A 16411-nucleotide genomic window follows, 5' to 3' on the forward strand; every position below is an offset into this window, starting at 1 on the left:
ATTTTCTTTTATAAACTTTTACACAACACATAGATATAGAATATAGAACCAGTTTCTTAGAAGATCTTAATGTTTAGTTCCTCAACAGGATATCAGACATAACCTCAGATTTTATACCAATGCGGCCATATCAAACTTCACATTAAACTCACCTCTTTCAATAAAATACAAAATCACCATTATCTATACATCTATACATATAAATAAAATGTGTCTGTTTGTAATATTGAAATAACCGTTTTTTACTACACACATATGAATATAAATAGGGTACATACACCAAAATAACATTTTTTACCATTTTTATCTCTCGGATTTTCATCGTATGGAACATTTTCCATATGATCATTATCGTACGGATTTTAATCGTATGGAAAAGTAGTTAGTAATTTCTCACGTTTTTAATGAATTTTTATAATTTTAGTTTTTTTCTTCAGGATAGCAGACATATCCTCACATTTTATCCAATTCATCCAACAGAAAGTTATATGGATCTTTGGCCTCTTTGTAGGTAGTTAATATGTAAAAGTCCACATTGGATTAAGATTTATTTTAAGTAATTTTCTACCAGGTTTACAAGCTTCAGCCCATTGTCCAAATTGCCAAGAATTGTCTTAATCATTCACTTAAAATATGTAGAATCCATACTTACAGAAGAAATTCATTGCATGAAACCTCTTTCTGTTGGTTCATTCATCACAGTTGAATGACTTGCCTATCTCCAAACATGTTACTCGATGATTTTGATCGAAATATTGCTCAATTTCTTCGTTGGTACAGAATTCAGGAGGACCTTGATGTTGTTCTTCTTCAGTGCATTCTATTTCCACTCTTTTAGGACGATGAAACCAAAATAGTGCACCTCCAAACCTGTTAATCTCAAAAAATGTTTTAAATAATGTAAGAAAAAATAAATAGCATAATACTCATTATATAATATATTTTAAGTTGTCTTAAACCATTTAAAAGATGTCCTTGCTCTTACACTTGCAGGAAGCGTAAAATATAAAGCAAAAAAAAAATGAGATTTAACGTTATAGTTGATTGCCAATTTCAGTGTGACGACAACACTTTATGGTAAAACCACAATTCGTTATATAAGTAGTTAATTTATTATACAGATACATAAATATGCTAGAACCACGTCGCATATGAACTAATATGTTCTTTACTGTGTCATTATTTGAATTCTGTAAAAACCCCGATTAATTCAAACTTCGTTAACGAAGGTGGTACCCAAAAACAACAAAGAATAATCCCGGTTTTCCCTTCCGTGTTTCGCATTTAATGTCAACGTTTCTTTGGTTGGCGGATTGTCCGATCTCATGTGGATCACTAAGGGTACAAACTCATCCTCCAACGTCGTATCTGGTATCACAATACTAGGTTGTGCAACTACTTGTTTGCCAATGTTGACTCTATACTCGACGGTGTTGTCGAATAAGTCGTCGAACTCCTCCCGTTCCCAGAACCTCCATGTGCCCATCATCACCTTCAAAATGAAAATACCCACGGGCACTCCTAGAAATACCCCGAATTAGTACCGCCGTATTGTTAAAGAACGCAACCCGTACTGAGATATTTACGCCAGAAATGCTCCTCGGTGGGTCTGGAGGTCTTTAGCAACAACAGCAGGGCGTCCCACAGGGCTCTATTTTTGCACGGAATGTTAACGACCAAGGCCTTAGGACACCTGGGATTGGTGACGCCCTTCTTGCACACGCACTTGTTGACAAATCTCTCCGGTATTTCAATGGTAAGTTGCTCCGCAACGATCCTCTTGCTAACCTTAATGTCGACCTTCAAACAGAAATCGCCGTTCGGGTGAAGGAAGAATATGAAGAAGTTCTTAATGCCCGGCACGATGTAACAGATGTCCAGATACAAATAGCCGACGCCCTCGTAGTTGAAGCTCATGGTGGTGGCCTTGCTGTAGACTTGCCTCGGTATGTTCAAGTTGTTCCATTCCTGCCAAGTGATGAAGTCGCTCCTGGACTCCGGGGGGAAGTTGATGCACGCGTAGATGTCGCACTCGTAGCTTTTATACGGGGATACGATGGTCAGTTTTTTGGTCACCGACTTGTACAGCGGCACGCCTATTCGCACGGACTTGCCGGATTTGTACGTGGGTACTCCGTGCAGGGTGAAGACCATGCTCTTGGCGTACTTGAACTTCTTAGTTTCGCCCGACAGCAACAGCGTCGCGTTGGCCTCGAATATTTTTTGGGCGTTATACACTATTTTAATGCGACGTTTGCTGTTCGGAGGTACGACCACAACTTGCGGCTCCACACTGAACAATGTCGACTGGGGCAACAGCACTCCGACGTAACATATCGGGAAGTCGCTGGTGTTCTTCAAGTTGACATCCCTTTCGGACGACTCCGCAAGGGCGCACGTCATCTCGACTGTTTCCGTAGGATACATCGAGGGTAACACGTCGAACAGGTAAGTCACCAGCATTAGCATTTCCATGATGTTCGGGTACACGATGTAGAGAGGGTCGTAGCTTAAGGAGAACTTCAAGGTTCTGAAGGCCGATGTGACCACGCATGCGTTGTGAATGCATGTCTCCAAGCTGGGTGCGATATGAATTATTTTCGAGACTTCGTTTATCATGTATGGGCAGTACGCGGCAATCAGTACCGCAAATATGATGCCGTCTTGAAGGTGTGCTGTAAAATTTCTCACCTCCCTGACATCTAAGTTTTTGTCGATCAAGTGTTTGTTGTTGTTGTAGATGAATTCCAGCCAGAGTAGAAGACTATCTTCTTCTTTATCATAGGCAGTTATTTCATTAATTAGGCTGTCGTGGTACTCATAAAACTGTTCGTCGAGATGGAACCTAACCTTCTTACTGTTGATCGTTTGTGAAACTTTGGACACGACGAAGATCTTGTATATGTGCAAGATCAGGTCCAACCAAATCTGGGTGCTTAGAGAATAAAAATATAATTTCTCCAACGTGATGTGTCTTCGACCAACATCAGAGTCAGGGTCGGATATGAACTCTTTGAAGACAAGATACTGGTCGTACGACAACAACAACTCTGCATATATATGCACTGTCTTCATGCCATACTCTCTTAAAAGTGCCAGAACTTTCTTGTAAACGTTGTAGCTATAAACTGTGTCTTTAATGTTACTCGGATAATCTTGGTCGAAACTGAAACCTAGGAATAGTAAAAAGGGGTCGGAAATAACTTTCTACTTACCTGTATTCAACGTATTTCAAAATTTCGTAGCCGCACAAATTGATCAGCAACTGTTGCACAGGCAGTCGATTTGGCCGCTTCTCCTTTTTGTCTTTGATTTTCTCCTTGTCTTTTGCCTGAAACTCAAAATACCTCGAGATTGTTAACGGGATTTTATAATACTCTTTGAATAAAAATCCTTGACTGTACAACCAATATTCAACCGCACCGAGTACGCTGAACTTTTCGTAGTAGTACCTCGACGACTCGATCAAGGGGAAGTACGGGTATTTCAAAAAACTGTCCCAAGACGTTATGGACTCCACCACGAACGGTTCCAAGTACGATTTCCTTGTGTAGGAGTTCACCGAGTCCCTGATACCGATTGGTACGTAGGCGATTGTTATGCTTTTTCCCGTCACTGCCCTGAGTATCAGCTGGGACGCACCACCGCACGTGCAGGTGTAAGTCGAGATTCCGTCAATTTGACAGACGGTTTTTGGGGCAAACTCTAGAGAAATTAGGGCGGAATCTTCGCTTTTGTTTATGGAGATTTTTATGAACTCTACATCACACGTCACCGATATTTTGCATCCTGGTCGGTGATTCTCCAATTTGATGGAGACGACTTGCTCTTCTACGAGGCCGGGCAGCGTCACCTCGAAGTACAGGGCCCTCTTCAAGAAAATGATTTTTGGTTCGTCGTACACTCCGGTGACGGTTATGTAATTGAATATGCAGTTTTCGTAGTACTCCTTCAAATAAATGGGAAGCTTCAAGGTGTAATCACCGTATCCCACCGGATTGAATTTGAGGTGGTAAAAAGCTACATCACCAGGTTGGAACCTGATGAGGTGCGATTGGCCGAAATCGGTGACCTTGCAGCCAATAACTTCTAGTTGGAACGGCTCTTCCAAAGTGGAAGTGTCCAGTAACAACCTGATTTTTTGGTCGCTCAGATTTTTTATTTTAATTTCTTCATAAATCTTTCCCAGGTTGTAATTGAAGTTTACATTCAACCGGGAAAACCTGAGCATTTCTCCTCCACAAGCACATGTTATGGTTATTGTTGGCAGCTTAATAGGAACCTCAGCAGGCTTTGTGTCAAAAAGGGTAACTGTTGATAAGTAATTTTTGGGAATCAGACTTTCAGCTACATTCAACCTAAAACACACCCAACAATAAACACTTATAGTACCATTGTGTCACCTACCTTGGAGGTCCAATGATGTTATTGATCTTAATAGGCAAGTACACACCATAGGCAACAGCTTCCTCAGGCATAAATTGCAAGTAAAGGCTACGCTTCTCTTTGGGATTCAGGCGTATGTCCTTCAGGATGTTGCCGTTGAAATCTTTTACAGAAAACTCCGGTAATTCGTCCATGAGGAATTTCACGTTAGTAAACACATCTGAGATGTTCGTAACTGAGAACTCAAACTGTGATATTGCTTGAGGTGCGATTTTGGGGAAATGAATGGTCGTTGGTTTCAGTTTGATCACTGGGTACTTGCATGAACCTGCAACTCATCACATGAAATACCTTGTACTTGAGCTCACGCAGCTTCAGGTACCGTTAACGGTTATCTTACAGTTGGACCTCTGATCAAAAGACATGTTAAAAGTTTTTGAAAAGTCAATTACGTCCCTAAATTTGGCGGTAATTTGGAACGGCTGAATGGACATGGGCTTTATAATTCCAGAGACAGGATTCATTTGTATTTCACGAGCTTCCGTGTGATTCTGTATTTGAAACGACAACATCGAATCGGACATGTTTTTTAGATATATTTCTTTCGTTATCAGCTTATTAATGGTCATACTTCCGTAGTTGACGACGTCCACATCAAAGGCATACTCCAGTTTCTTTTCCTCAACCTTAATGATGAGGGTCTCTTCGTTACAAAAGGTGCGCAAAGTCATCTGGGCGTTCAACATCGGGTTGACCTTGTGTCTGTATTTAAGGAGGAAGTACATGTTGGTTTTTGGCGGCACGAACCCCGAATCTGGATAGACCTCGAAGTTCTTACTGTCTGACATCAACCATCTGTATTCGATGGCAGTCAAAACGGGATTGGACACCGTAAAAATGTGACAAGGTTCTTCCGGATTGATCGTTATGTCTATTTCGTTACAGGACAAAACCGGAAGTGTCACCTCAGCTCTGCAAATTATTTCGAATATGTGAGAGAAGTTGATCAGTACTGCCAGGGTTGCTGCTAGATTCCCAAGCTGGTTACCCATCACGTTGAATTTTATTTCTTTGGTTGAATTGGCTTTGATCACTTGACCGTCCGGTACAAGTATGGCAGATTTGGAAGACTTCATGTGGATGTTGATGGGGAAGTCGTTGTTGTTGGTTACAGTGAAGGAGGTAGACACGCAGCTGTAATATGAGATCTGAAACAATAAAATTAATAATATGTAACATGTTGATGAATAAGTACCTGTCCTAAAGATATTTGTGTTGGCTCAATTTTGATGTGGTACAGTTTGGATGGAGGTAACGGTATGGTATCTTGTAGATGTTTACTTGGTTTGTCTTTACTGGCAAAGGCACATCTAATATTTTGTAGAAGTAAATGGTTTTTGTTGGTTAATTGATAATCTGAATCTTCTGCAATTGGAGTCATTGATTTAACTTTTACATTTTTCTGTCCATAAGTTCTTATAAAATTTATGTAGTAAGTTCTGTTAATATTTCTGGCATCTAATTCCTTCAATGTAAAAGCATACTTGTAATCGGATAAAGTTGGCAGCTCTTCATCTAGTTTAACAGTTTCCTTTCGAATTAGCCTATTAGAGTCGGGGAAAAAGCCAGTTATTGCAACATCAACACCAACTTCTCCCAAAACTTCCATCTCTTTATCAGTACATTCGTTTCTATATAACAATTGAAACACAACTTTGCTCTTGTGATCACCTCGGTGTCGAGGTGTTATTTTCACCACAACCTCCTTAGACTCCGAAGGAGAAAGTGTGCCAATTTTCGGTTTAATATTCACAAAAGCTGTTTTGACGTAACGAAAAATGATCGGCAGATATTTCGAATCGTTTTTCAAAAGCAAAACATGTTGGTAAGTTTCATCTATGTTGCCTCTTATTACAATTGACTCAGGTCTTACTGACATGCTTGGTACCTCCACGTTGCCATTGAAGCAAACTCTTAGCATTTTATTTTCTTCCTGATGTATGTCAAAGTGTGAAGATAAACTTGGTCCAATCATTTCTGAAGCATCTATTAATCACGAGAAAGGGGGTCAAATTGGGTTATGGTTTAAATGGTTTTTGACCTACCCAGGGTTCTGTTTTTGCTGACTGAAAATTAAAACTGTTGTTTATTTGATAAATAGTATTTTATTCTTTATACCAGCAGAATCAATTGACGTTTTTACTGGCGTAGTATCATCTTCTGGAATAGCTGAAATATATTCTGGAAATGATGCAATGAAAAATTTTGTTTGAACTGTTAATTTGCTGAAGTTACGGTTATCTTTGGCTGTAATATCTCTAAAAGGTATTTTGATGATGCGAATTAAGCCGATTGGCGTTTTATTCCTGGCTACAAGACTTTTACGTGGAGAAAACCTGAAACACATAATATTACAAACATCCTCCCAGTGTGGAGGCTAAGTACTTTATTTCTATTATTATGGCACCATGTGGAGCAATCCTCCCCTCCACACATGAAATAGTAAACAAAACGTAATTTGCATCCTCTTCTGCAGCTTTTTCAACCTCCTGAAATTACTCTCGTGTACAGCTAAAACTGTTTGTTCATGTTATTACCATGAGTTGTCCTTCAACTTCAGCCATGACATAAAACATAGTGGGCAAAGCACTGTGGTTATTAATCACCAAACTTTTGGTGCAACTGCTTCCAAAATAAATTCTAGGAAAGTCTATAATGGTTATGTGATAATCAGTCTGGGGATGCATTGGTAGCAGTTCCGGTGCTATAATTTCAAGGCTAATAAGAACCCTTTGTAAAGGCTCAGTTTTAATCCAAACCTCCCTTAGATACTTTCCAGGTCTCATTGCAATTACCTCTATGTCTATGGTTACGCTTTTCAAAGCCTGGAGGGAGTTGAAATGTTTTTAAGTGGTCTATAGCTGATATGTAAGATATACTGGCACTATTCCTTTCTTGGGGCAGACCATTATTTGCAGTTCCAAGCTGTGCACAATGTCTACGTGGTACTGGCCCGATTTGTGCCCCGTGTTAGTGAGTGTTACGGTTTTTCTGTCGGAGTCTCCGACGTCCAGCTTGCCGTAATCCAAACGATCCGTGTCCAAACTCACAACAACTTGAGGAACCGAGCTGCAACTTGGTTTCAACCTCAGGTGAAACTAGTGGAAGAAGTAATCTTACACAATAATATTGTAGCTTATCTCGAAGTCGTTTATGAGGATGGGAAAGGTGACCTGTTGAAGAGACGTTTGGGCACGGTACTCGTGCTTTATGTACCTCACAATTTCTACGCCCGGAGCAATGCTTATGCCATTGGGTATGGTGTGCAAGGCGAAGTACTAAAACTCAACAAATCAACGCAAAATACCAGTTGGTTAATGAGAATTACGTTAGAATTGGGCGACAATATGCGTACGTTGGCCATGGTTCTTCCGCAATTCTTTATCACGATCTTTTCACTGAACTGCTTCATTTCGAAGGCGTTCTCCATCACTACGGCTGCTGGATAGATGCGTACGTCGTTGTGCTCCAGGTATTTACGTTCTATTACGGCGGGCAAACGCAACGACAACGTGGAGCCCAAAATACTCAGCGAATTTATCCTGGCACGGAAATCTTCGTCAGCGATTTTCTCTGCAAGGAAACTTGATAGGTTTCTGTTGAGGGGATGATGAGGAACTTACTCTGCATTATGGATTGGTGTTCTTAAAGTTATTAGTTCAAATGTGACGTTAGTCTTAAGTGATTTGACGTCTTCTGTCATGTTTTGTTGACAGTTATACCTAGTGATATTCAAAATATAGAATACAGAGATCCAATGAGTTCTGATGGACATTCTGAGATAATAGGAGATCTTGGTATTGATCTAATGAGGTGGACAATTTCATTCTGTGGTATTTTATTCCAAGTGTCCCCTTTTTAATGGTGAACTCTTTGGTGGAAGGGCTGAATTTCGAAGTCTCCTACTTGTGATCCCTCTCATGTTCAATCAAGATAAATACAATATGAGGTCAAACATTATCTTGTGTGGATTTTTAATGGTCCTAGGCACCATTATTCAGTGGCACCCCATTGTTCCTTGATGTACGAACCAGTCCTTCATTCATGGCCATAAAAAATTGAGAACTATCATTGAAGATGGATTGAGATATCGTTCCCTGTATATCATCTAATCATTCCAATGTAAGAGGAAACGAAAACTGGGTCAGTAGGAAAAATGTCCAAAAGATCTAGTTCTATGGTAAATATTTTGGAAAAGTGTCTTCCTCGTACTGTAAATTATTGGTTGGTAATTGCACGTAATTGTAAATCAATTTAAATGTCTAAGGAAGAGGTTTTGACGTTCCCTTGTCTCTCAACTTCTTCTTTAACCTATCGTACATCATCCATGACCGTCTTCAAAGCATCCTCTTCAGCAATTTTAGATATAGCGTCGATTCCGGTTCATCCTATTGGCATGTCCACTTATATTTTACAAATAAAATTGTAGAAACACTCTTTAAGAAGTAATTTATAATATGGATGAGTGTAGTGACAATATTTTGTTAAAATAAAGGCCATGTATCAATGTTTCCTGTTTTCTATATCACTGAGCATATTATAGAATATTTGTATGTTGCTGTTGTTTCGTTGTCGGTTATCTCCAGACACTGTTCGTCAGTTGAAAACTGGTTAGTTTGGGTTAGAAGAAGTTTCCCACATCCGTTACGAATTAAAGTTGGGACAGCGTGTGACAAAACCGGGGAGTAAAATCATTAAACGTTAGCGTGAGAACAAGTAACACGAGACAGCGGAATTCCCTCAGGAGCCGGAACTCTCGGCCCGGTAATACAATTAGGCATAGTTTGATGCCAGGCCTGCACTCGCTGCCTCACTCCCTCCAGGACTCTCGGGGGTGTAATGTACGCGGAGCCCGTGTCGATCGTACCGCTCAAGCCCCGGGGGTAAACGACGGAATTGAATAATTACAGCGGGAATCCTGATCAATTGCCCCCGCGATCTGGATTTCCGATTCGACGAATTGTATCGTGAATTACTTATTTCGGGGGTAAATTACGTACGGCATCGGATGAGGATGGGTGTCTTGAATCTGGCCGTGAGTAAGGGGACAATTAACCCGGTCGTAAACATCGTAAAGTGGGGTGACCCCGATATAGGTGGGGTTTTTGGACTAAATGTCGTCTCCCTGAAGACGGGGTCTCCCATAACTTCACCCAAAACTGTCCTCGTAAAACCGTTCGGCACTAAAGTGCAGGGCAAAAAAGTGGCACATGCATCGCGGCGGTGGTTTTCATTAGGCCAATACGATCTAGGTTGTAAACTTTAATGGGGGTTACTGAAAGATTGTTACAATGATGCAAAATCAGCTCTGAGATTTAAAGTGTTTTCTTATGTGCTCAAATAATACTTTTATAAAATTAGGCAAGTATGTTTATATAATATTTATTTATTCTACACAATTGTAACAAATATACGGTATATACAAAACAATTGTCTAAAAAGTTTTTAAATCATTTCAAACATGTTTAATTTAAAAGTTATATAGAGACAAGATGTAATAAAAATTAAAAAAAATAAGATTAACTCAAAATTAAAAAAAAAAATAATTTATGCTATTTAACATTTTTGAAAAAAATTAAATTGACTAAAATCTGAATATTTTTAATCTAATAATAATAATAATTTAAATATTTAATTTAATGCAAAAATTTATTTTAACGTTTTTGAAAAATTTTTAATTAAATCGAATAATTAAATATTTTACTGAGTTAACTGAAAAAATTATAAATATTAATTAATTGAGTTTCAAAAAATTCTTCAAAAATACAACTGCTAAAATATTTTAATCTTAATTAAATGTCATGTTATGATGAAAATTAAAAAAAAAAAATAAGTTGAAGTGAAATTTTATAAAAACATCTTGAGACATTTTAATATATTAAAATGTTTATATTTCATAAAAATAAATCTATAAAAACATTTTTTTTTCACATTTAGAAAAACCTAACCTGACTTAATCTAATTTGTTAAAAATATTCAAATTTTAGGTAATTAAAAATAAATAAGTGTCAATTAATGGAAGTTTAAAAAATTATTTTAAAATATAATTGTAAAAACATTTTGTTCTTAATTCAAGGTCTGTACAGACAGAAGATATATATAAAAATAAAATATAGGATTACCTTCAAATTTATAAAAAATTGAGACTTGTATATTTTATACAAATATATTTATTTCTTCACATTTAGAAATACGTAACCTAACCTAACTTAATTTATTTATTTATAATAAAAATATTCAGATTTTAGCTATTTAAAAATAAATAAATGCCAATTAATAGAATTTCAAAAAATTCTTTTAAATGCAACTATAAAAACATTTACTCCCTCTGTACAAACATAAGGTATAAAGAAAATTAAAAAAAAATAAGGTAACCTTCAAATTTCATAAAAACATTGAGGATTTAATATTAAAAAAATAAATTCATATAAATAATTAAATATTTATACTATATCTATATAACTTCAAATTTGAATCAACTAGCCTAACCTAACACAATCTAATAAAAATTATACACATTTTTCCCAATAAATAATAAATATCAATATATAATAATTGTTCATTTTATTTGCTAAAACACTTTTACCTTAATTAAAGGTTTTGTATAAAACACAACCTATAAAAAAGTATTTTCTTCAAAATTAGAAAAACCTAACCTTTACAAAAATATTGAGATTTTTTAATTTTTAAAAAACAATATACGATAATTAATTTTCAATTTTCTTGTCAGGCTAAGATATAGAAGAAAAAACAACGGCCCAAATAAAATCAATTTAAAATATTCAAATTTTTTAAGATTTTCATTTTCTTCTTCCAAGATGGAAAATTTGTTTCCACATTTTGTTCTTAATTAAAGGTTTGTATATTTATTTTTGTAAAAATATATATTGTAATTAATAAAATATTTTCTTCTTAGTCTATGATATAGAAAAAAACAACGACCCAAGTAAAATTAATTGAAAATATTCAAATTAAAAACAAAATTAAAACAAAATATGGACATTTTTTTCCACATTTTGTTTTTAATTAATGATTTGTATAAAACACAACATATAAAAACATTTTTTGTTCACAATTAAAGAAACCTAATCTAATTTTAACGAGAGTAATGAAATTTTTTTGATTTATGAAAAACAATATATTATAATAAAAAAAAACGATCCAAATAAAATTAATTTAAAATATTCAATTTTTTTAACATTTTCATTTCCTTCTTCAAAGATAGAAAATTTATTTCCACATTTTGTTCTTAATTAAAGGTTTGTATAAAATATTTTCAGCTTGTTCTTAATTAAAGTTTAGTATAAAACATAACCTATACAAACGTTTTTTCTTCAAAATTAGAAAAAAATATTGAGATTTTTTTCATTTTTGAAAAATATTATATTATAATTAATAAAACATTTAAAAAAAACAACTATCCAAATAAAATTAATTGGAAATATTCAAATTTTTTAACATTTCCATTTTTTTCTTCAAATATGGGAAATTTGTCAATAAAATATTTATATTTTTTTATATTATATAATTCACATAATGCCCTGTATAAATATTGTCTTTTCAATTAAAAGCTTTGTGTAGACTGATGTAAGTAATATACCTTTACCTATTGTAACATTTTTCAATTACGTATTAAAGAAACAATAATAAAAAATGTAAATTGTTTAATTCTAATTATATGAAAAATATAATTATAATAAATGTGTAAATAAAATGTGACAATGCAAGTAATTATCTTGCACTGATCAATTATTATTAATTCATTGAAAAAATCATTATTTGAAAGTCAAGGTAATAAAATGTAATGCGCTAACAAGTGTTTTAAAACACGAGAACGTACAATAATTTTAATCGAGGAAATCGAAACCTATCATTTAATTAAAATCTTGCAATTAGTTAAATTAGACAAAAATAAAAAGAACTAAACACGTAATCAAATAATTGTACACCTGTAACGCGTATCTGATTCGGGTTTTGCCGCCACAAATTCAACGTAATTAACAGTCCGTTACGTCGAGAGATAGAAATTAGTGACGTCACCGTCGTATTTCACTCAAACTGTTCACCGGGCGAACATTAAATTCCTGCAAAAGGCCGATGTTTAACACCGGGAAAGAACAAATTCGCGATCCCGCGGGACCGCACCGCCCCCGAGCCCCCTCGCCGCCACCGCCGCTCATACGGGGAGATGAAAAACCGGGAACAAAGCCGTGCTGGCTTCGAGTCCGTTGACTTAACAATCAATCATGCCGCGAAAGGGAGCAAAAAGTCGTTCCCCCCCGAAACCCCCGGAGCCCCAGAACCCCGGAACCGGAGTAGGTGGAACACCGCACCGAACGTGGGGGGTGATTAATGAGCTGTGTCTGAGGAGCACGACGGAAGACGCTGCTTATGGATTTTTCCTCGTTTTCGGTCGATGTGATTTTCGATATAAGCTACACAACATACAGAAAAATGTCTCGGGTATATCTCAGAGATGTCTCAAATTGGCCATAACGTCTTAAACATTCACTAAACGTATATATAATTTCTTTGGGACGTCTCAGGTTTATAAAGAAAATGTAATATATGTCAGAAAAATCTTACTTTTTAGAAAAGTCTTGTTTTCAATCTCCTTTTTAATTTTGCCTCTGAGATTTCTCAATATCTTAAGGACATCGAAATGATGGACATTCATATATTTTTGAGTAGTCTCATTTACGTATCCGTGTAAGAAAAAACATTTCTAAGACATACTATAATTGAAATAAGATTTCTTCGATCATCTATCTGAGATGATTCTAAAATGTAACATTGGGATCTCTTTGAGACACCTAAGAGGCAATTAATACGAGACGCTTCTGTGTGATATATGAGACGTTTTAATGAAACGATTAGAAGGCTAACAGTCAGATTTCTCTGTGTAGTATCCAAACAAAAAATATTATTTCTAATGTACTATATAATTCAAATGAGCTATCTGATCGTCTAAGAGCCGTATCTTTGTGGTATGGGTATGTATCTAAGATGACTCTAAAAAGTAACATTAGAATATTTTTGAAACACCTAAGAGGCGATTAATACGAGACGCTTATGTGAGATATCTGTGACGTCTTAATGAGACAACTAGAAGATATTTTTGAAATTTCTCATTTAGAGTACCTAATTTGTATCACTGAGACGTACTATATTTCAAATAAGATCTACTTGATACGTACTGATAATAGAATTTTCAAATTACCCTTTTTAATTTGGTCTAAATTGTTAACTTTTTAGCGACATCTACCATACGATAGAATAATGCTTGTTAAGATTCAATTTTTACAGATTTCTATAATATAATATAACTTTAATCCTGATTTGCGTAGAAACAACAAGCTACATTATCTGTTTAATGTTCAAATTTATATAAAACCTGCCAACTTTTACAGGATTTAAGAAGGATAATATTAAATCTACAAACAGAGGGAGTAAAATGTTTAAACGTAAAAGAATACATTATAAATTTGAAACTAGCAAAAATAGACGTTTCATGTTGAATTCCCAGAGCGTAACATAAAGCAGTGGTTCTCGCTGCTCATAAATACTAATAAAATAAAACAGCGTTTCATCTGAAAGCTCGTGAGCCGGGCGGGGAGCGATTTTAAATTATTAAATATGCCACGAGACAATTTTGACAAGGCGTGTGCAGTTGCGGCCCGAGCCCCGTTCTTGTTTGCTAATTCGTTTATCCAAACATTTCCGCGCTTCCACTACCCGGGGGGAGGACGACGAACCAATTGAATTAAGGGACCCTTTTGCGCCCGAGTTTGTGTATTAAGCGACAATAAAAACATATTACGCCCGCTAAGCATTTTGCGCCCGTATTAATTACAATTTTACTGCGGACCGGTTTTGTACGGGATGCTGCATCATCTGGCGTGAACACGTCGTCCTGATGCAAATCGCCAAGTTGTGTTCTTGTGAATAAAATCAAGTTCTAGGTTTCGTCCTTGTCTGATGAAATCGGTCGTCGTCGTTCCGTTCTAGGGTTCAATAAAACGTTGCCATCGTTTTGAATCGATGTGGGTCAATCCGACGTGCGGACGCAGGATTTGTCCGTTTCCGTGTGTGTGCGATCCGGTACAAAATTAAAACAAACAATCCGATGCAAATACGGATTGAAAGCGTGTTTGAAAGTCAAGGTGAACTCAATTATCCGCTACATTAACATAATTACGTCTCGGATCGTAATTGTGCCCGTTTCCGAGAATTGATTTATCATTTTGCTGCTGCCTGAGATAATGGGCATTACAAGGTTGGATTCGGCTGAAACAAGTGCGAAACACGTGGATGAACACAACTTCTTGAATCTTTAACGTTGGAATGGCGGATTTTCAACTTATGTTGATACATTCTCCTAGTTATATCAGAGACAGAGAGAGATAAAAGATCATCTGAGGCACCGATCAGAAATTTATGAGTCAATTAAGAGTCAATTTTATGGGGATCTGTAAAATTTGAATCTTATCAGCCACATTATTCTATTGTGAGACAGATGTCGCCTCAACCTTAACAATTTTGACTAATTTAAAAGGTTAATCTGTAAATTGTAATATAATTTATTTTTAAATTCAATAATATTTATTGTATTTTATTGTTGGAATTAAAAAAATTCTTTAAATTTTTAATATTCCCCAAATTCTACATAATTTTATAGAACTTGTCACAACGTGTACAATTTTGTTTATTTATTCTCACAAAAATTTCTTTAAATGTTTAAAATTTTTCAGTTTCTACATAAAATATGTTATTTAAATGTCATAATTTTATGGAAATCTGAAAAATTTGAATCTTATCAACACCAAATTACTCTATAAAGAAGCAAATATCGCCACAACGTTAACAATTTTGTTTAATTTAAAACCATAATTTGAAAATTCTAATAAAAAACTTAATATATTCTTAAATTCAGTAAATATTTATTGTATTTTATTCTTGCAATTATAAAATTTCTTTAAATATTTATTATTCTTCAGTTTTTACATAAAATATATTACTTAAATGTCATAATTTTATGAGAATTTATAAAATTTGAAACTTATCAAAACCAAAATAGTCTATAGGAAAGCAGATGCCGCCACAACGTTAACAATTTTATCTAATTTAAAACCATAATTTGAAAATTCTAATATAAAACCTAATATACTCTTAAATTCAGTCAATAATTATTCTATTTTATTCTTTCAATTACAAAAATTTCTTTAAATATTTAATATTCTTCAGGTTCTACATAAAATATGATATTTAAATGTCATAATTTTATGGAAATCTACAAAATTTGAATCTTATCAACACTAAATTACTCTATAGGAAAGCAGATGTCGCCACAATGTTAACAATTTTGTTTAATTTAAAATTTTAATATTCTTAAATTCAGTAAATATTTATTGTATTTTATTCTTGCAATTAAAAAATTTCTTTAAATTTTTAATATTCTTCAGTTTCTACATAAAATATTTTATTGAAATATCATTATTTTATGGGAATCTTAAAAATGTGAATTTTATTAAACCACAATACTCTATAGGGAAGCAGATGTCGCCACTATATTAACAATTTTGTCTAATTTAAAATAATAATTTGAAAATTTTTATATAAAAACATAATATATTTTTAAATTCAGTTAATATTTATTGTATTTTATTCTTGTAATTATAAAATTTCTTTAAATATTTATTATTCTTCAGTTTCTACATAAAATATGTTACTTAAATGTCATAATTTTATGGGAATCTATAAAATTTGAATCTTAACAACTCAAATAACACTATATGTCGCCACAACGTTAACAATTTTTGTCTAATATATAACCGTAATAAGAAAATTCTAATATAAAAATATAATATATTCTTAAATTCAGTAAATATTTATTGTATTTTATCCTTGCAATTAAAAAATTTCTTTACATTTTTAATATTCTTCAGTTTCTACATAAAATATGTTA

The 16411-nt window shown here is 34.7% G+C and overlaps 2 protein-coding genes across 2 annotated transcripts; both read right to left on the reverse strand.

Moving 5' to 3' along the window:
• Positions 1-1089: 1089 nt before the first annotated feature.
• On the reverse strand, positions 1090-6020 carry LOC109605736 (uncharacterized). The gene is made up of 6 exons (XM_049966620.1): positions 5642-6020; positions 4769-5594; positions 4408-4714; positions 3216-4358; positions 1575-3166; positions 1090-1521 (listed from the first exon to the last, which is right to left on the reverse strand). The coding sequence occupies exons 1-6, from the start codon at positions 5825-5827 to the stop codon at positions 1211-1213; spliced, it is 4365 nt and encodes a 1454-aa protein (XP_049822577.1). The 5' UTR covers positions 5828-6020; the 3' UTR covers positions 1090-1210.
• Positions 6021-6417: 397 nt separating this feature from the next.
• LOC109599674 (uncharacterized) lies at positions 6418-8104 on the reverse strand. The gene is made up of 9 exons (XM_049966744.1): positions 8070-8104; positions 7775-8019; positions 7567-7724; positions 7326-7515; positions 6984-7271; positions 6832-6935; positions 6590-6782; positions 6492-6512; positions 6418-6432 (listed from the first exon to the last, which is right to left on the reverse strand). The coding sequence occupies exons 1-9, from the start codon at positions 8074-8076 to the stop codon at positions 6418-6420; spliced, it is 1221 nt and encodes a 406-aa protein (XP_049822701.1). The 5' UTR covers positions 8077-8104.
• Positions 8105-16411: the final 8307 nt, after the last annotated feature.

Source organism: Aethina tumida, chromosome 4, assembly GCF_024364675.1.
Source record: "Aethina tumida isolate Nest 87 chromosome 4, icAetTumi1.1, whole genome shotgun sequence".
NCBI lineage: Eukaryota > Metazoa > Arthropoda > Insecta > Coleoptera > Nitidulidae > Aethina > Aethina tumida.